The sequence below is a fragment of the Coenobita brevimanus genome, chromosome 33 (assembly GCF_032717465.1).
Source record: "Coenobita brevimanus isolate Jiangsu-jjx chromosome 33, ASM3271746v2, whole genome shotgun sequence".
NCBI lineage: Eukaryota > Metazoa > Arthropoda > Malacostraca > Decapoda > Coenobitidae > Coenobita > Coenobita brevimanus.
The window spans coordinates 4444910-4461307 of NC_136986.1; the positions used below are offsets into that span (position 1 = coordinate 4444910).

Sequence of the window (16398 nt, forward strand, 5' to 3'; positions counted from 1 at the left end):
GGACGAGAAGTCGGCCTAAAAACACCAAGCATAACAAATGTCAATAATAACAATAAGAATAAAAGTAAAGCATTCAGAATCCGGATGCTAATCGCCTGCCAGAATAAGCTGTTGGACAAGTCCAAAATTTTGGCCACATCATGATATGTTGAAGGCTTCCTGTCGATAGCTCAAGCCGTTTATGAGATATAATTGTGCCACAGGCGTGCTATAAATAATGCTTGATTTTTGGCAGCTATGTTTCTGACCTAAACCTTGACCCCGAGTGCCCAATTTCTAACTCGGCCAAGAATTTGGCCATATCCTGATAAACTAAAGGATTCATGTTGATATCTCAAGCTGTTCGTGAAATGTAGTGGTGCTAAAGGTGGGCAATAAAAAGTAGTTGACCTTTGGCAGCCATTTTGTTGACCTTGACCTTGACCCCAAGTGCCCACTTTTGAACTCTGCCAAGATTTTGGCCATATCTTGAGTCCTTGAAGGTTTCATGTTGATTGTTCAAGCCGTTCATGAGGTATAATGGGAACACACACACACACACACACACACACACACACACACACACACACACACACACACACACACTACGAGAATGTGCAAAGGAGTTAAGAAAACCATTATTTTTAATTTTCAAGAAATCCTTGAGTCAAGGTAAACTACCTGATATTTGGAAAAAAGCAAATATTGTCCCCTTATTCAAGAAAGGAAATAGACAAAATCCACTCAACTACCGACCAGCATCACTGACCAGTGTTGTAAGCAAGGTATTAGAAAAGCTTATAAGAAAAGCTTGGGTAAATCATCTAGAAAAACACAGTATGATAACAGAAAGACAGTTTGGTTTCAGAAAAGGAAAATCATGTGTTACTAATCTGTTGAGCTACTATGACAGAGTAACAAACACAATACAGGAAAGAGAAGGATGGGTGGACAGTATCTACTTAGATTTCAAGACAGCATTTGACACAGTACCACACCAAAGACTTTTATGGAAACTGTACCATCAAGGAGGAATTCGAGGCAAACAGTTTTGTTGGATGCAAGATTTTCTCATAAAAAGAGAAATGAGAACAGTACTAAGGGGAAACTACTCATCACGGAAAGAAGTGACTAGTGGAGTACCACAGGGTTCAGTGCTGGCACCAATCATGATTTTAGTGTATATAAATGATATAAACAGTAACACTGGAAATGAAAGCTATCTGAATATGTTTGCAGACGATGCAAAAATACAAAGGAGAATTACTAACACAGACTCTTGTAAAGAGCTACAAGAAAAATGAAATAAACTCCCTGAATGGAGTAATACATGGCAAATGGAATTCAATGTGGACAAGTGTCATGTAATCAAGTTTGGTAAAAGTGGAAAAAGACCTGATTGGGATTATACGTTAGGAAATAAAACCCTACACACATCAGAAAGAGAGAAGGACCTAGGTGAGATTATCAACAGACTATCTTCGGCTGACCACATCAGTGAGAAGGTACGGAACATGTATACACTGCTTGCAAATATGAGAATAGCATTCACATACATAAATGAAGGTATGCTAAGAAGGATAATAAGATCATTCATTAGACCAACCCTGGAGTATGCATCAGTAGTCCGGAGTCCTTATCTCAAAAAACATATAGACAAGATTGAAAAAGTTCAAAGGGCCGCTACAAGATGGATACCAAGCTTAAGGGACCTAAGCTACGAAGAAAGACTAAATAAACTGAACCTACCAACACTACAGGAAAGAAGGAAAAGAGGTGACATGATAATGGTATATAAATGCATATCAGGGAAGGAGAAAACAGACATAAATGATTACTTAACATATGGCGAAGCATCAGCAAGAGAACACCGCAAAAAACTGCATAAGAAGGGAGGTGACAAAGACGTAAGGAAATTCAGTTTCCCAAACAGAGCAATTGATCAATGGAATGCACTACCGAATGAAATAGTGTGTGCCAAAACAATTCACAAATTTAAGGATATGTACGATAAATATGGCTTAAGACACGGGACAGTACGAGCTTGACTCATTCCTGTAAAGATACAATTAGGTAAGAACAATTAGGTAAGAACACACACACACACACTAAGGCAGGGAAAAACATTATTGCTCCACCTCATAAGATGGCGATAACTAGAGTCCTTCCCACCGGGGGAATCACACCAGACGCAAGCCAATACATATCTAGCGCAACATGGAATATGACCTTGACCTTGACCTACTTTCTCCAATTTCTAACTCGTAGATTTTCACCTGTAAAATTTTGTGATGATATCTTGAATGGTTGCAAAGTTATCATGGTAACAGACACTCAGATTTTGACCTACTTTCACCAAAGTCGAACTCGTAAAGGATTTTCATCTCAACTACATACCTGTAAAATTCTGTGATGATAACTTGAGTGGTTGCGAAGTTATCGTGTGAACAGACACACAGACCTCCTACTTTCACCAATTTCAAACTCGTAGGAGATTTTCATCCCTTCTACACTCCTATAAAATTTTGTGATGATACCTTGAGCAGTTGCGAATTTATCATGGACACACACAGAGATTCACCTACTTTTACCAATTTCGAACTTGTTATCGATTTTTTATCTACTACAGACCGGTAATTTTTTTTTAATGATATCTTGAGCGGTTGTGAAGTTATCGTGCCAACAGAAACACTGAGAGAAGGACAAAAAGACGGACAGACTGAAAAGAATACCAGTTTCGCTATCGCAGCTAATAATAATAATAATAATAATTATAATAATAATTATAATAATAATAATAATAAAATTATTATTATTATTGTTATTATTATTATTATTATTATTATTTCAACTAAAACTGAAGTCCCATCTCGAAACTACTGGAATATTACTGATTTTTTACATTTCCAGCTTCATCATCTTCCCATGGCTCCATGCATACCCTCCAGATCATTTCCTTTACCATCGAACATTGTCAGACTACAAGAAGCTATGGTATATTATTTACAACTCCATCATCATCTTCCCATCCATCTATCCTTCCCAGTTCTGTTTATTATGTTGGGAAGACGAAAATAACCAAGAATTAGGCGCAGGTAATATTTGTATGCAGGCATTAGAAGAATGCTCTTGACTTCTGTGCACTGACAGGTTCATTTTCTAGTTACTCCACTTCAGCAAGTAAAACAACATTCAAAAATTATTTTCCTCATCAGTTACGTTATCTATAATTAATAAGACATTAGGCAATTTTAGATTAGATAGGCTATCTCTATCTTTTGACAATGTATAGCTTTTCTTTGCTGCTTATCTGGAATTGAACCGGATTATCAATAACAACAGTGAACACTGAAGTGCAAAGGTTACCCTTAGCTTAGAATCTCACCTCTCTAGTTCTTGTGGAATAACAGCATATATCACTGATGCCATGAATGATTTACGAATCTGCACCTGATCTGTGACCTGCAAGTAAATATAACATTAAAATAAAGAAAACAAAGCCCCAGTATTTGTTTTTCTCGTGTCATTTTTACATAAACTCTTTCTGGGAACTGTTTCGATCTAAAAGTTATGATGTAGCTTTCCTTAAAGCTTACCAGCAAGATGCCCTTCCTAATATGAGTGAAACTGATCATTAGTGCATAATAAAGTACGAGCAAAAGGCTCCAGGTATAATAATGAATTGTTCTTCCTAGGAAGAAGTAAAAAAAAATCGTCACTTTTATTTCGAGATGTCTGGATCGGAGGTCATAGGCAGTGTGAAATCCAGAATGATGAACAGTTCCTGATCTGATCATTTTTATACATGAGGACTGAGAATACCTGGTAACCCTTGCAAACAGGAAAGGGGACTAGGGTTCACTGCTTGGCGGATGTTAAATGGTTTCCGTTATTGGGGAGGGACAGAGGCATTCACTTCAGAAGAGTAATGATCTTTGAAATGTCAGTAAAATATGGCAGGATATGCAACGCTTCAGTGAAGAGTGAGAAGCACCCTGCCACAAAGAAGCAGGGGGATGACAGGAAGGTATTCCTTTACCTCCACTGTGTTTTCAATACAAGAGAGAGAGAGAGAGAGAGAGAGAGAGAGAGAGAGAGAGAGAGAGAGAGAGAGAGAGAGAGAGAACTCCTTACAGAGTCAAATTATCCCCTGGACAAAGCCAGCAAACTTTCCAGGGCTAATAGACGATCTAAGGCAATTTTTTTATTTTCTAGTTTTACCAGTTAGGGAATAAATAGAATGAAATAAATTATTGCTGTTGGTGCCAAACTTTTTGGAAAGAAATATAATAACATCTTGTAAACAATAAATTTAATAACATCCTGTCAGTAATGAGATATATATCAAAACAGAGATAGAGTCGAAAGAAACCCATCGGTGCATATCAGATCAAGGAAAAACGACGTCACTCACAAACAGCTTTGCGCTATGGTTGAAATTATATATGTACATACTGGGGGTTCAGAAAGGAAACCAAATGGGATATCACTGGGGTTTATCATGCAGTTCTAGGTGGCACTAACGAGATCGATGCGAGCAACAGTTTGTACTGTACATTTCACTGATCGACATCGATCATCACTGAGGGCAGTGGAGAGGTTAGTGTTGTTTCAGTATGATTACACATTTCATCTAGGATGATACTGTAGAACACTGATATGCTGGAGCTGAATAGAGTTAGAATAACACCTTACAAGAAATGACATGTTATTTAAAAATAGGCTTAATTCTGGCAGTAGCAGCCAAAATGAGATCAAATACAAACCTTTGCAGTGAATACTTTCTGAATATTGATTTTGTGAAATACAATGCATTTTCTGTAGAGATCGCATTTTAAATAATCGCCAACATATCACATAAGAAAGTGAGTGGGCTACTAAATATTGCAAAATGATGCTGATATTATATTCTGATGTAATATTCAAATTAATTACTTTACAACAGCTACAGACAGTAACAGCAAAAGTTTGAATGCAGACAAGTCTATTGTTACGTCCGAGTCCCCACGCTGCCACAGGCTCCAACAGCAGTAGTACAGTACAGGAAGGACGTTGCCCAGTGAGTTGTTCTTCTATGGTCAGCCTTAAGGTGTACAGCACACAAGATCAGCTGAGGCGAAAATAAACACTGGCTCCATAAAGTTCACTGTCTTTATTTTCCAAGTAATATCACTTAATGCTTTCCACTTCACTGTTCTCACAAGCACTGGAGCTATACACCCTTTCCTAATTGCAATTACACTTAATGCCTAACAACACTTCACATTTAGTACACTTAATGCTTGCCAACACTTCACTGTTTTCATAAGTACCGAAAATAATCTTCACTGACAGTAATTATACCTAATACAATTCACTGTCTTCTCAAGTTCCACTGATATACAAACTTCAATAACCCGTCACTCTTTGCCACTGTTTTCACAAGTACCAAAAATATACAACCTTCACTGACACTGCACCAAAATCGACTGCACAAACTGTCTTGACACTCGACTAAACTTGTAATAATCACTACCCCATCTTATATAAGCTTGCATTACTCTTGAAACTTCTACTTCTCCAACATTCTAGGACATACTGTCTTGCATCAGCCCCTAGCAACAACAGTTACCAACTACGAGACATCAAAACATGCTAGAGTTTTCGTACATTACATGACACTCTAAATCATTAACCATACGAACTTAAATTACATAATTTAACAAGCAGTTACTTAAATAAAACATTATAAAGAAAAAGAGCATAAAAATAAATGAATGTTTAACTTATGAAATAACTAGGCTCACAAACAACAGGCAAACTGGCAACTCTGACGACTCGTACCGAAACTTACGGTACGAGAAACGTCTCGAAGGTACGAGACTAACTGGCAAATCCCCCTTCATAACACTACCCCCTCCCTAGTTCTTTGTCGTCCCGACAAAACTACATAGTATACACAAACATAAACCTAAACCCTAATTCTAATGAAACATCTAACTATACACAAAGTAATCTTTCAACTTATCAGGTCTTCTTCTTTGCCGCTTCCGACGATGTCCTTGTTCCTCCACATAGTCCACTCCTCCAGGAAGGTCTTGGTCCTCTTCTTGATTCACTTCTTCCCTCAGGAAACTGTCATCATCTTCTTGCACTTCAGCTCCTTGGTCCTCAACATCCTCGGCTGCGAGTGAGCACAATTTTTCCTCAGAGACATCCCAGCTGTACTGTCCTGGCCCATGGTACTGCCACAGACGATTCACATGTACCACCTTTAGGCGAGACTTCCTACCTCCCAGAATCCAATATGTTATGTCCGATAGGCGGTGCAATACAGTGTAAGGCCTGTCCCATGGGCTCAGCAACTTTGGTGACTGTCCCTTCTTACGCTGAGGATTGTATAACCAGACTTGGTCACCATCCTTGAAGCTCACTTCACTTGCCTTGGCATCATACTTGCACTTCATCACTTCTCCTGAAAACTTGAGGGCTCCTCGCACTTGTTGATGTACCTCAGCCAGCTTTTCCTGAAGGTGCTTCGCATAGCCGGTGGTGTCTGTAGGCAGCTCTTCACCAGGTGGTCTTTCCATTAACAAATCGACAGGTAAACGTAACTCGTGGCCCAACATCAGTTTTGCAGGAGTGTAGCCAGTAGACTCGTGGGATGCAGACCGATATGCCATCAGCAAAGCAGGTAATTTCTGGTCCCAGTCTGTTTGTCCATCAATGCAGTACTTGGCCAGTTCTTGCCCCAGGGTCCAGTTGAATTTCTCCACCATCCCATCTGACTGTGGCCTTAGTGGGGTTGTCCTGGTCTTCTTGATCCCCAATATTTGCAGCGCTCACGGAACACAGCAGACTCGAACTTTCTACCCTGGTCTGAATGTAGCTCTTGTGGCATCCCAAAACGTCGGAAAAATTGGTTAACCAACACCTGAGCAACAGTCGCAGCCTCTTGTTCAGGGATAGCATAGGCTTCTGGCCACTTTGTGAAGTAGTCCATGGAGACACATATATACTGGTTTCCTCTCTCAGTGAGTGGCAAAGGTCCAGCAATATCCACTGCGACTCTTTCCATCAGTGCACCCACTTGGTACAGCTGGAGAGGGGCAGAACCACATTTCTTGGGTCCCATCTTCGCACAGCACACATCACAGGCCCGACACCACTCTTCAACATCCTGACCCATGCCAATCCAGTAGAACCTCTGTTGCAGCTGGCTTAGAGTTTTCTTCACTCCTAGGAGCCCACTAGTGATCTGCTTATGAGACTCATCCAAAAACTTAGACCTCATCTTCTTCAGAACCACCAGTTGCCAATACTTGCTGCGGCCATCAGCTGCCTCCAACTGATGTTCCAGCAGATCGTTGTTCAAACGTAGACGGTCCCACTGACAACAGTAGCACTTAGTTGCAGGGCTTAACCTGGGAACTTCTCCCCATGATGGTCGCACTGTATTCTGCTGCAGTCACTTGAGCACTGGTGGCGAATCTGCATCCTCTTCAGGTCTTCATCTGACGCTGGCCCTGTCACAGCAGTAGTGGCATTTCTTCCTATGATTTCCATTCCTACTATACTCCATGCCGTCGTTTCTTCTGTCTTCTCACACACTATTCATCAAGGTTCTTTTGCATCTCTTCAGTGGTGGGTCTTCTGCAGCCCTCTTCTTATCATCCCAACCATTCTGATCCGCAAGTAACTCAAACTGTGCACAGTAAGCTTCCCGAGATACTCTACCATCAAATTCCTGAAGGTCTCTTTTTGATAGGACCCCCATTATAGCCATGCAATTCACTGGTTTGGGGCCTGAAAACTGGGGCATCATAATTAAGACCAGGACTTAAAATCTCTGCATTCCGATCATTCAACCCTGTAATGCTACCTTTAGATGCCTGGGATCCGTCAAGATTCACCATACACTGTCCGTTCCTTTCATACACTTCCCGTACACCAACCTGAGGCTCAGCAGTGCAGCATCTCTCTACAGCCCCAATTTTCTCACTAATTAGTTTCACATGGTCGACTACATGCTTCAACTGGTTATCTACATACATGCTGTCTGCACTCCATCACTATTCCCTCACTAATCTTCAGCTGGTTGTCCACATGTTGTTTGCACTCTGTCACTATTTCCTCACTGATTGTCTTCAGTTGTTCGTCTACATGCTGTCGACACTCTGTCACATTATTTCTTACTTCATACTTCTGTTGCCGTAGCTCAACGTATACCTCCTCCTTCAATTGTTCCTGTTCTTCCTTCATTTCCCCTATGAAAGCATCTAGATGTCCTTTCATTCTCAGCTGTAATTCCCTCTGTTGCTCCTGTAGTGCCTCCTGAAGCTGTTCATATCGTTCTTTCTGTTCTTCATTCTGTGCCTGCAATTGTTCTTTGAATTCTTTCTTCTGTGCCTGTATTAGCTTCACGATTGTCGCCAGGGGAATTTCCTCCTCCTGTCCAGCTCTAAACCTTGTTTTCACACCTTCCACTTCCATGTCGAAGGTTAGACACTCACTGTAGCCCTGAAATAATCCCACTCCTGACACCAGTGTTACGTCCCAGTCCCCACACTGCCACAGGCTCCAACACCAGTAGTACGGTACAGGAAGGACGTTGCCCAGTGAGTTGTTCTTCTATGGTCAGCCTTAAGGTGTACAGCACACAAGATCAGCTGAGGCGAAAATAAACACTGGCTCCATAAAGTTCACTGTCTTTATTTTCCAAGTAATATCACTTAATGCTTTCCACTTCACTGTTCTCACAAGCACTGGAGCTATACACCCTTTCCTAATTGCAATTACACTTGATGCCTGACAACACTTCACATTTAGTACACTTAATGCTTGCCAACACTTCACTGTTTTCATAAGTACCGAAAATAATCTTCACTGACAGTAATTATACTTAATACAATTCACTGTCTTCTCAAGTTCCACTGATATACAAACTTCAATAACCCGTCACTCTTTGCCACTGTTTTCACAAGTACCAAAAATATACAACCTTCACTGACACTGCACCAAAACCGACTGCACTTCACACAAACTGACTTGACACCCGACTAAACTTGTAATAATCACTACCCCATCTTATATAAGCTTGCATTACTCTCGAAACTTCTACTTCTCCAACATTCTAGGACATACTGTCTTGCATCAGCCCCTAGCACCAACAGTTACCAACTACGAGACATCAAAACATGCTAGAGTTTTCGTACATTACATAACACTCTAAATCATTAACCATACGAACTTATATTACATAATTTAACAAGCAATTACTTAAATAAAACATTATAAAGAAAAAGAGCATAAAAATAAATGAATGTTTAACTTACGAAATAACTAGGCTCACAAACAACAGGCAAACTGGCAACTCTGACGACTCGTACCGAAACTTACAGTACCAGAAACGTCTCGAAGGTACGAGACTAACTGGCAAATCCCCCTTCATAGCGATATAATTCTCACCTCGATCCAGCTGCGTGATGGAAGGACACGGAAAGTAAAATTCAGGGTCTGGCCAACCGCAACCAGCTGGTTGTAGTCAGTGCCTGAGTACCTGGTGGTGTTGCCCTCGATGGACTCTTTCCAGTAGGGTTCGAATGTAAGTGCCGTCACATTTATCGTCGCGCCATAGAAACTGCCAATAATAATGTAATATTCTGATTGGACGGAAGTTGCAGTGCAGCATTAGGTGGAAGTGACTTTTTATTCAGCCTATAGGAATAAAGGCTATTGCGTATTATTCAAAGCAAGTACAGGTACTCCATGACAAATTTTGATCATTATTACTGGATTACTAATATTATTTTCCTTTAAGTAATTGTTTCTCGGCTCGATGCTCTTTTAGATTACATTGTCCATAACATGTATACTGTCAGCTACAAATTATGCATATTTTACACTAATCTGCAATAGATTTTCAACCTTTCATAACATATTTCACATACCTCAGATGCTGAAAAATTCTAAGCTATGGCTCTACTTCATTTCCATAACACTTTCTCATGACTAGCACCATATTCTAGTGTTAATCTCTTGTTAAACCCATTCAGGATGAAGAGATGACAGTTTTAAGCCAGATTAGAATGAAATGGGTATAGCTCAGTCTATATTCGTAATTTGGATACATTGCTTATATTTTTCCAGTATTGTAATGTCAGTAATTTCAACAGAGTACATAAGATACTCCAGTTCTGAAATGGCCAGTAATCTGTACACATTACCTGGTGTATTTCTCCGGGAAAAGGGTGGGAGGTGTGAGATAGCGTAGACCTGATGTGGGGGTCCATGAAGCCACTTGCACCACCCGGGCACCGTCAGGACTGTACGGCAAGTGAACCAACATGCTGTACCTGCACAATACGTTTATAGTTTTCAGGCAGAATGAATTATATTTATTCCATCAACACTAAAAGGGTGTAATTTATTATTACCTTTAGCTAATAAAGAGACAGTTTCTCGTACTCTTTGGAAGAACTCTTGTCGTGAATGTTATATCTAATCGAGGCTATAATTTAACCCCTTCGTTAAGGGAAGTACGTATAACTAAGCAAACAGTCTGAAAATTGTCTACTGAGTGAAGTATTCTGGCGGTAGCAGGAATGAACGATATGTACAGTATGTGTGTGTGTGTGTGTGTGTGTGTGTGTCTATATATATATATATATATATATATATATATATATATATATATATATATATATATATATATATATATATATATATATGAAGTTTATTCCACTTATAGTCTGTTCATCACATATGGTCATCTTTTCTATGCCTTGGATGTTTTCTAGTAATAAATCTTGTCCAGTTAATTGCTTCCTACGTACTACTAGTCACTAGTCACTGTTTTTCTCTCGCCGAAACAAAGTCGTATTCAGGGTTTGTTTCTCACGGGATATAGATCACTTACTTTACTCTTTTCACTTTAACTTGGCCTAATATTATCGCCTCTCCATCCTGAAGGCTAAGCTTTAACAAGATATCAGCACTATGATATGTTGTTAGTCATGAAGATTGTCAATGAAAGGATATATAATCACAAAATTGTTATTCTGCCACTTAGCTGTGTGAAATAAGATGCAAAAGGACAAAAATCTGGGACAAGTTATAATGAAGGGGAAAAAATGGGAATAGAGACGGACAAGTAATATATATCATTGTTCATTGTTGTCTCTTCAGTCCAAGAAAGCTTTGAACTACCAACTCAGCACTGGACAGCAGGCTTTTATTCAGGGTGGAACTTTGGCTACGATTTCCTTGTATTTGTTGGGAAAATTAGAGGGTTGGCAGATACTATTGCTCAAAAGTGATCGTGTATATTAGCCACCTAGATATTACAGCGTCTTTTATTTATTCATTTTTTTTTTTTTTTTTGGGGGGGATGCCTAAACCGCTAGATGATTTTATCCAACTTTAGAGAGTTTTTAAATACAGGAGTGAAAAATAGCCTCCGTCAAATCTTTCACAACGAAAACTCCTTCCAAAACTCAATTTAAATTATTTGGTTTTACTCTTGATTAAAATTTATGAGACGTTATGTTTCTGAAGGTGCTATGATTTCGTCTATGATTACTTATACGTCGTTCTCAAAGCTATTTAAATGATACACAATCGCATAAGAGGGTGTCCCATGCAAAATTAGCAAAGGAAAAGAATGAACCTACTCTGGTAAGTACTGGGGACTCGACACAAATGACAGTACACTTAAATTACAAAGAGAAATACGGACTCCTAGCAAATAACAGAGATTTACGCATGTCTCTGGCCGTGGTGTACGTGGTTCACGTGCACATTGCCCTGATTCGCATTAGAAAAGTGTATGGACAATCAAAATTACTGTCTGAAAGGAGGGGAAAGGGTTTCAGCCTGCGGAGGCTGCTTTTGATGATCCTCAGGCAGGTATTTGGCCACATTTTCCGGGGACAGGCAATTCGTCCGTAAAGGAACACCTGGGCACAGGATCATTATCACCAGAAACTCTCCATACACTGGATTATCCCCTTCTGTGACAAGAGCAAACATGACGGAATGGTATCCTGTTGAAGTCAGTGAATTATACATGTGGCAAGCTCTGACCGTACTGATGGCACACATAAAAAAGGCATGCCATACAGGACTATTGGATCCTGGACGACCTCACAACCACGTCTCTCTTTGGGATGTACACCCGGCAAGATTTCCGATGGACCACCTGGTTGCGGGATTTGGCTAACGTGGTAACAGCTCGCGCCCGTGTGTGTGTGTGTGTGTGTGTGTGTGTGTGTGTGTGTGTGTGTGTGCCAGACAATTTTCCGAATCGCTAAGCTTCATCTTCCGAATTATGTTATGTGGCCATTGTATTGTGCTATGATATAGGCTAATAAATATTATGTGATTGTTTGAGATAAGGAGCTGTGCACTATACTATTTATAGTCTGCGTTATATAAAATAATTTTCTTGCCTTGTAGCGCAAACCACGATTCAGGGTAAATTGTGGTTCAGAAACAGAGGGCAAGTTCACCCAGAAATAGCGCAATGTAGGGGGAAGGGAGTAGTATGGGAGTGAGCGGCCAACAGTTATATATTCTTAATCATTACAGTATAGTTATTAAGGTGTCAATGATATCATGAATCCTAAATAATAATAAACCTATTAATTTGTACTATCTTTATACAGACCCGATTACACACTGGGATACCCCCTCCATCTTTAACTGAAAACATGCACCCTGTTGCACTGCCTCGACTCTCTCTCTCTCTCTCTCTCTAAAACTCCTCAGCTGGCTATCAGTACATACACACACACAAACACACACACACACACACACACACACACACACACACACACACACACATTATCACATTATCAGTTTGTGCTAATGAGTAATGATGTTGCATTTAGTATGTTTATCTAAAATTAAACACTGTGTCAAAATACAAGTGCAATACATAACCACCTCACATTATGGATTACGTTAACCAGTAATCAATATTTATTAGCATAGTTTATGTTTCAGAAATAGACCTGGAGTGGCAATACCCACAGTGATATATTCGTTAATATTAAAGGTAATTGTGTGTTCAGTGGCCGATACTAGTGAGAGGGAAAGTGGCCGCTGACACCCCCAATCCTCATAGCTACGGTGGTGAGTTGTTGTGTCACTGCAGAAGTTCCTGTTCCTCCACTTATGTCAAGAATTCAAGTTAACATACTGATGAACAGCCATTTCTTGTGAATAATACAAACAGCCTACATGGAACTCTCATAATACATTTATGAAGCATATTGTGGGAGCTTTCCAGCTCTCACGCACCAGTCACAGTCTTGGTCCTTTGTTTCAGTGTTGCCAGCCTGACTGTGTGCAGTGTTAATGAACATGCTATTGATGTTAGTTCTATATGCTTATTTACATTTGGAACAACAAAATTTAAAGCAGGATTTCATTCAATACACAGAACACCAAATACATTATGTGTGTGTGCGTGTGGGTGTGGGACAATACATGTTGTGGGGGTGGGTGAGTATAGTCAGTATGAAATGTGTGTCATAATGGTAATATGGGTGTGCCCATACGTGCATAAGGACGTCCAAGACTGATAATCCCTTTAACCTGCTGCATGCCAGTGGCGTTTTAAATGGTCTGACATAATTCCGTGGCAAGTGCCAGTGCCGTTTTAAAATGGTCTGAAATAAGAAACTTAACTGTGACTGCATTTTTCAAGATTCACAGGTAATAATTGGCAGGTATGTAAGGTAACTATTCTTCTACCATCCCCCAGGCTGTCAAGGCCATACAATCATTCGCTCCCCCCCTCACGCTCACTCTGCCTCACTCTGCCTGTATGCCTCACCCAGTGCTGTACATAGTGAAGGCATTTTGTAAATATTTTCTTGTAAGTGTAAATTGTAAACATTTTTTTGTAAGTGTAAGGACTATATAGTCAAATCAAGTTGTAAATACCTTCTTGCAAGTGCCAGGGCTGTACGTACTGAAGTCTGGTTGTACCTATCTTCAAGTAAGTGTAAGATAATGCAATCACAGTGAGAAAGGCAAGCAAATTGTGATAGATGCTGAAGTAATAAGTAATCAGAATAGTGTACTGAACATTGCTATACCTTCCCAGCATAAATACCTGAGTATAACGTACATACAAAACGGCTATCTCTCACGTATGTGGTGAGTGTGAGAGAGCGGCTATACCTGTAAACGAGTATGCGAGACTAAAAAAAACAATTTCCGAGCCTCGGTGAACATTATAATGGCAAAATTTGTTATTTCCACATCAAAATCTATTATTTTAGCCAAAAAAAAAAAAACGGTCGAAAAATGGCCGGCACTGGGATGACCAATAGGGCTAAAAATAGCCGGCAAGCGGCAGGTTAACACTCAATGACACACACCTCATAAGTTATTTAGGTTCTGTTTATATGTTTGTAGCATGTTGCATTATTATATTATTATGATTATGTTTTGGGGGTGAAATCTGAAACACCATATAAAGACAAACACTGAAATATTTATTTAAAAAAAAAAATGCATTATGTGTGACAAAATACATGAATAACAATATTTCAAGAAGACATATTACTGTATTATAACATCTATTTAAATACGTTGTAGGTGCAGCGTTTCTCAAACTTAGATTATTGGCTTCTTTTTTCTCAGTATGTTACGTTATACTGGAGCTTTGAGTTAAGTAATATGTTATATACTGTATTATAAGTGATGACATGGTGGACGTTTACTTAAAACTACATCGAACAGATAGCAAGTGCAGTTTTTAGTTGTTTACCGGTATTTATTATTGATCACACACTGACCAACTTATTCCTGAGCATTTTTTAAAAATCTTTATCACAATTGGAAAACAGCACCTTAAACATGTCAACAGGTAGCAAGATGTCTAGCGAGTTGGCAAAATGTCTAGAGAGTTGTGACTGTGCCAATCAAGAAAGCATCATATTTTAATGGAAAAAAAAAAAAAAGCTGCTATTGTAACAGGAAAGTTGCGGTACGAAATGCACATAAACGTAATTCCTGTATAAGTGCCCCGTAATAAAAATCATGTCAGTGAGAAAGACATAGAAGATAGTGTCGTATCTGTTATACTGTCAGGTAAGTTATACTAAATAATTAAAGTTACTATTAGATTGTCATACTGCATGGAATAATATCCATTATAATCAGAGGATAATAATAATAATAATAATAAAAAAACTAAGATTTGTATGGAACTCATTCATTAGTAGGAAGTAACTCACCCTACTTCCCGAATACCTCTCGCTGTCTGTTTGCATATAGATGACTTGGTTCCGAATGAGCTGTTGCTGGCTTCAGAACTGTTCCCACTAGGCATGGACGTGGGCCAGTAGTTCATCTGGTGTCCGTTCACTCTCAGGCTCCCAATAGTTAACCATATTCCCCCATACATTTTCGATGCGGTTCATGTCTGCTTCCTTACTGAGCCAGTCGAGTAGCTGCAAGTCCTCTCGACCTCCAAACCATTCCGAGACTCTTCTCGCCGTGTGGATGAGGTAGTGGTCTTGAACAAAAATTATAGGGCCGGGAGGAAACGGATTGTTCCACTCCTGAACTGAGGGGAGGAAAAAATCCTGCAAAATTTCAATGTATTTTTTAGCAGTGGACTTCCTTCTATTCTAATGATGTCACCCATGCCGTGCATGCACCCCCACCCCCGGACATTGATGGTGACGTGTCCACTTCTTGTCTCCTCGTAGATGTTCCTACGGTCGTAACTGCACGTGAATAGAATATTTATACATCGCTCATATAGTTTCATTTCTAATATCTTTAATGCTTCAGGAAAACATACCGTTTTTCATGTTATGGTTCATAATCCACTATTTGTTTGGTATATTTTATGGGGATTGTAAAATAAACAGCGGTGCAAGTGTTGGTAATACGCATTCATCTAGACCTGTGGTTCTTAACCTTTTTTGAGTCACGGACCCCTTCGCGAATCAAGTGAAAGCTATGAACCCCTTCCCTACAAAAATGCACATAGGCACAAACACAGCATTTTGTGTGAAATGAATGTACTTTATTTTACTGAAAACTGCCTCACGCAGTGTATGACATACACAAAGTATAAAACTGTCCTTACAAAAAACTGTTTCCCACTCTTTCATGGAAAAGCTAACGGCCACTCGATGAAAAAGTTAAATACATCCAACTTGTGCAAATTAAACAAAAAAAAACTAATTCTGCTCAAAAGTTCATTTCAGTGACAGGGTTGTTGTTTGGCTTGAGTAACAAGATGAATTTGTGGAGTGGTCTTTGGCAAGGAAACACGCATGTCATCGTTGACATCCAGTTGATTTCGACTTTTCGTTTTGATAGAAACAAACGCTGAAAACCCTGACTCACAAAGGTATGTAGTAGCAAACGGAATCACAGCACCCATAGCTCGCTTTGCCAGATGCGGGTAGG

At 39.6% G+C, this 16398-nt stretch overlaps 1 protein-coding gene across 1 annotated transcript in view; it reads right to left on the bottom strand.

The window, feature by feature from the left end:
- The window catches only part of LOC145395719 (glutamate receptor ionotropic, delta-1-like), a 382972-nt gene extending 372666 nt beyond the window's left edge, over nt 1-10306 (bottom strand). Inside the window, exons 1-3 of the mRNA XM_080269259.1 lie at nt 10185-10306; nt 9427-9598; nt 3365-3441 (exon numbers count right to left, since the gene is read on the bottom strand). Of these exons, the coding sequence (XP_080125385.1) occupies nt 3365-3441; nt 9427-9598; nt 10185-10306 (371 nt within the window). The remainder of the gene's footprint in view (nt 1-3364; nt 3442-9426; nt 9599-10184) is intronic.
- Between the last annotated feature and the right edge of the window lie 6092 nt (nt 10307-16398).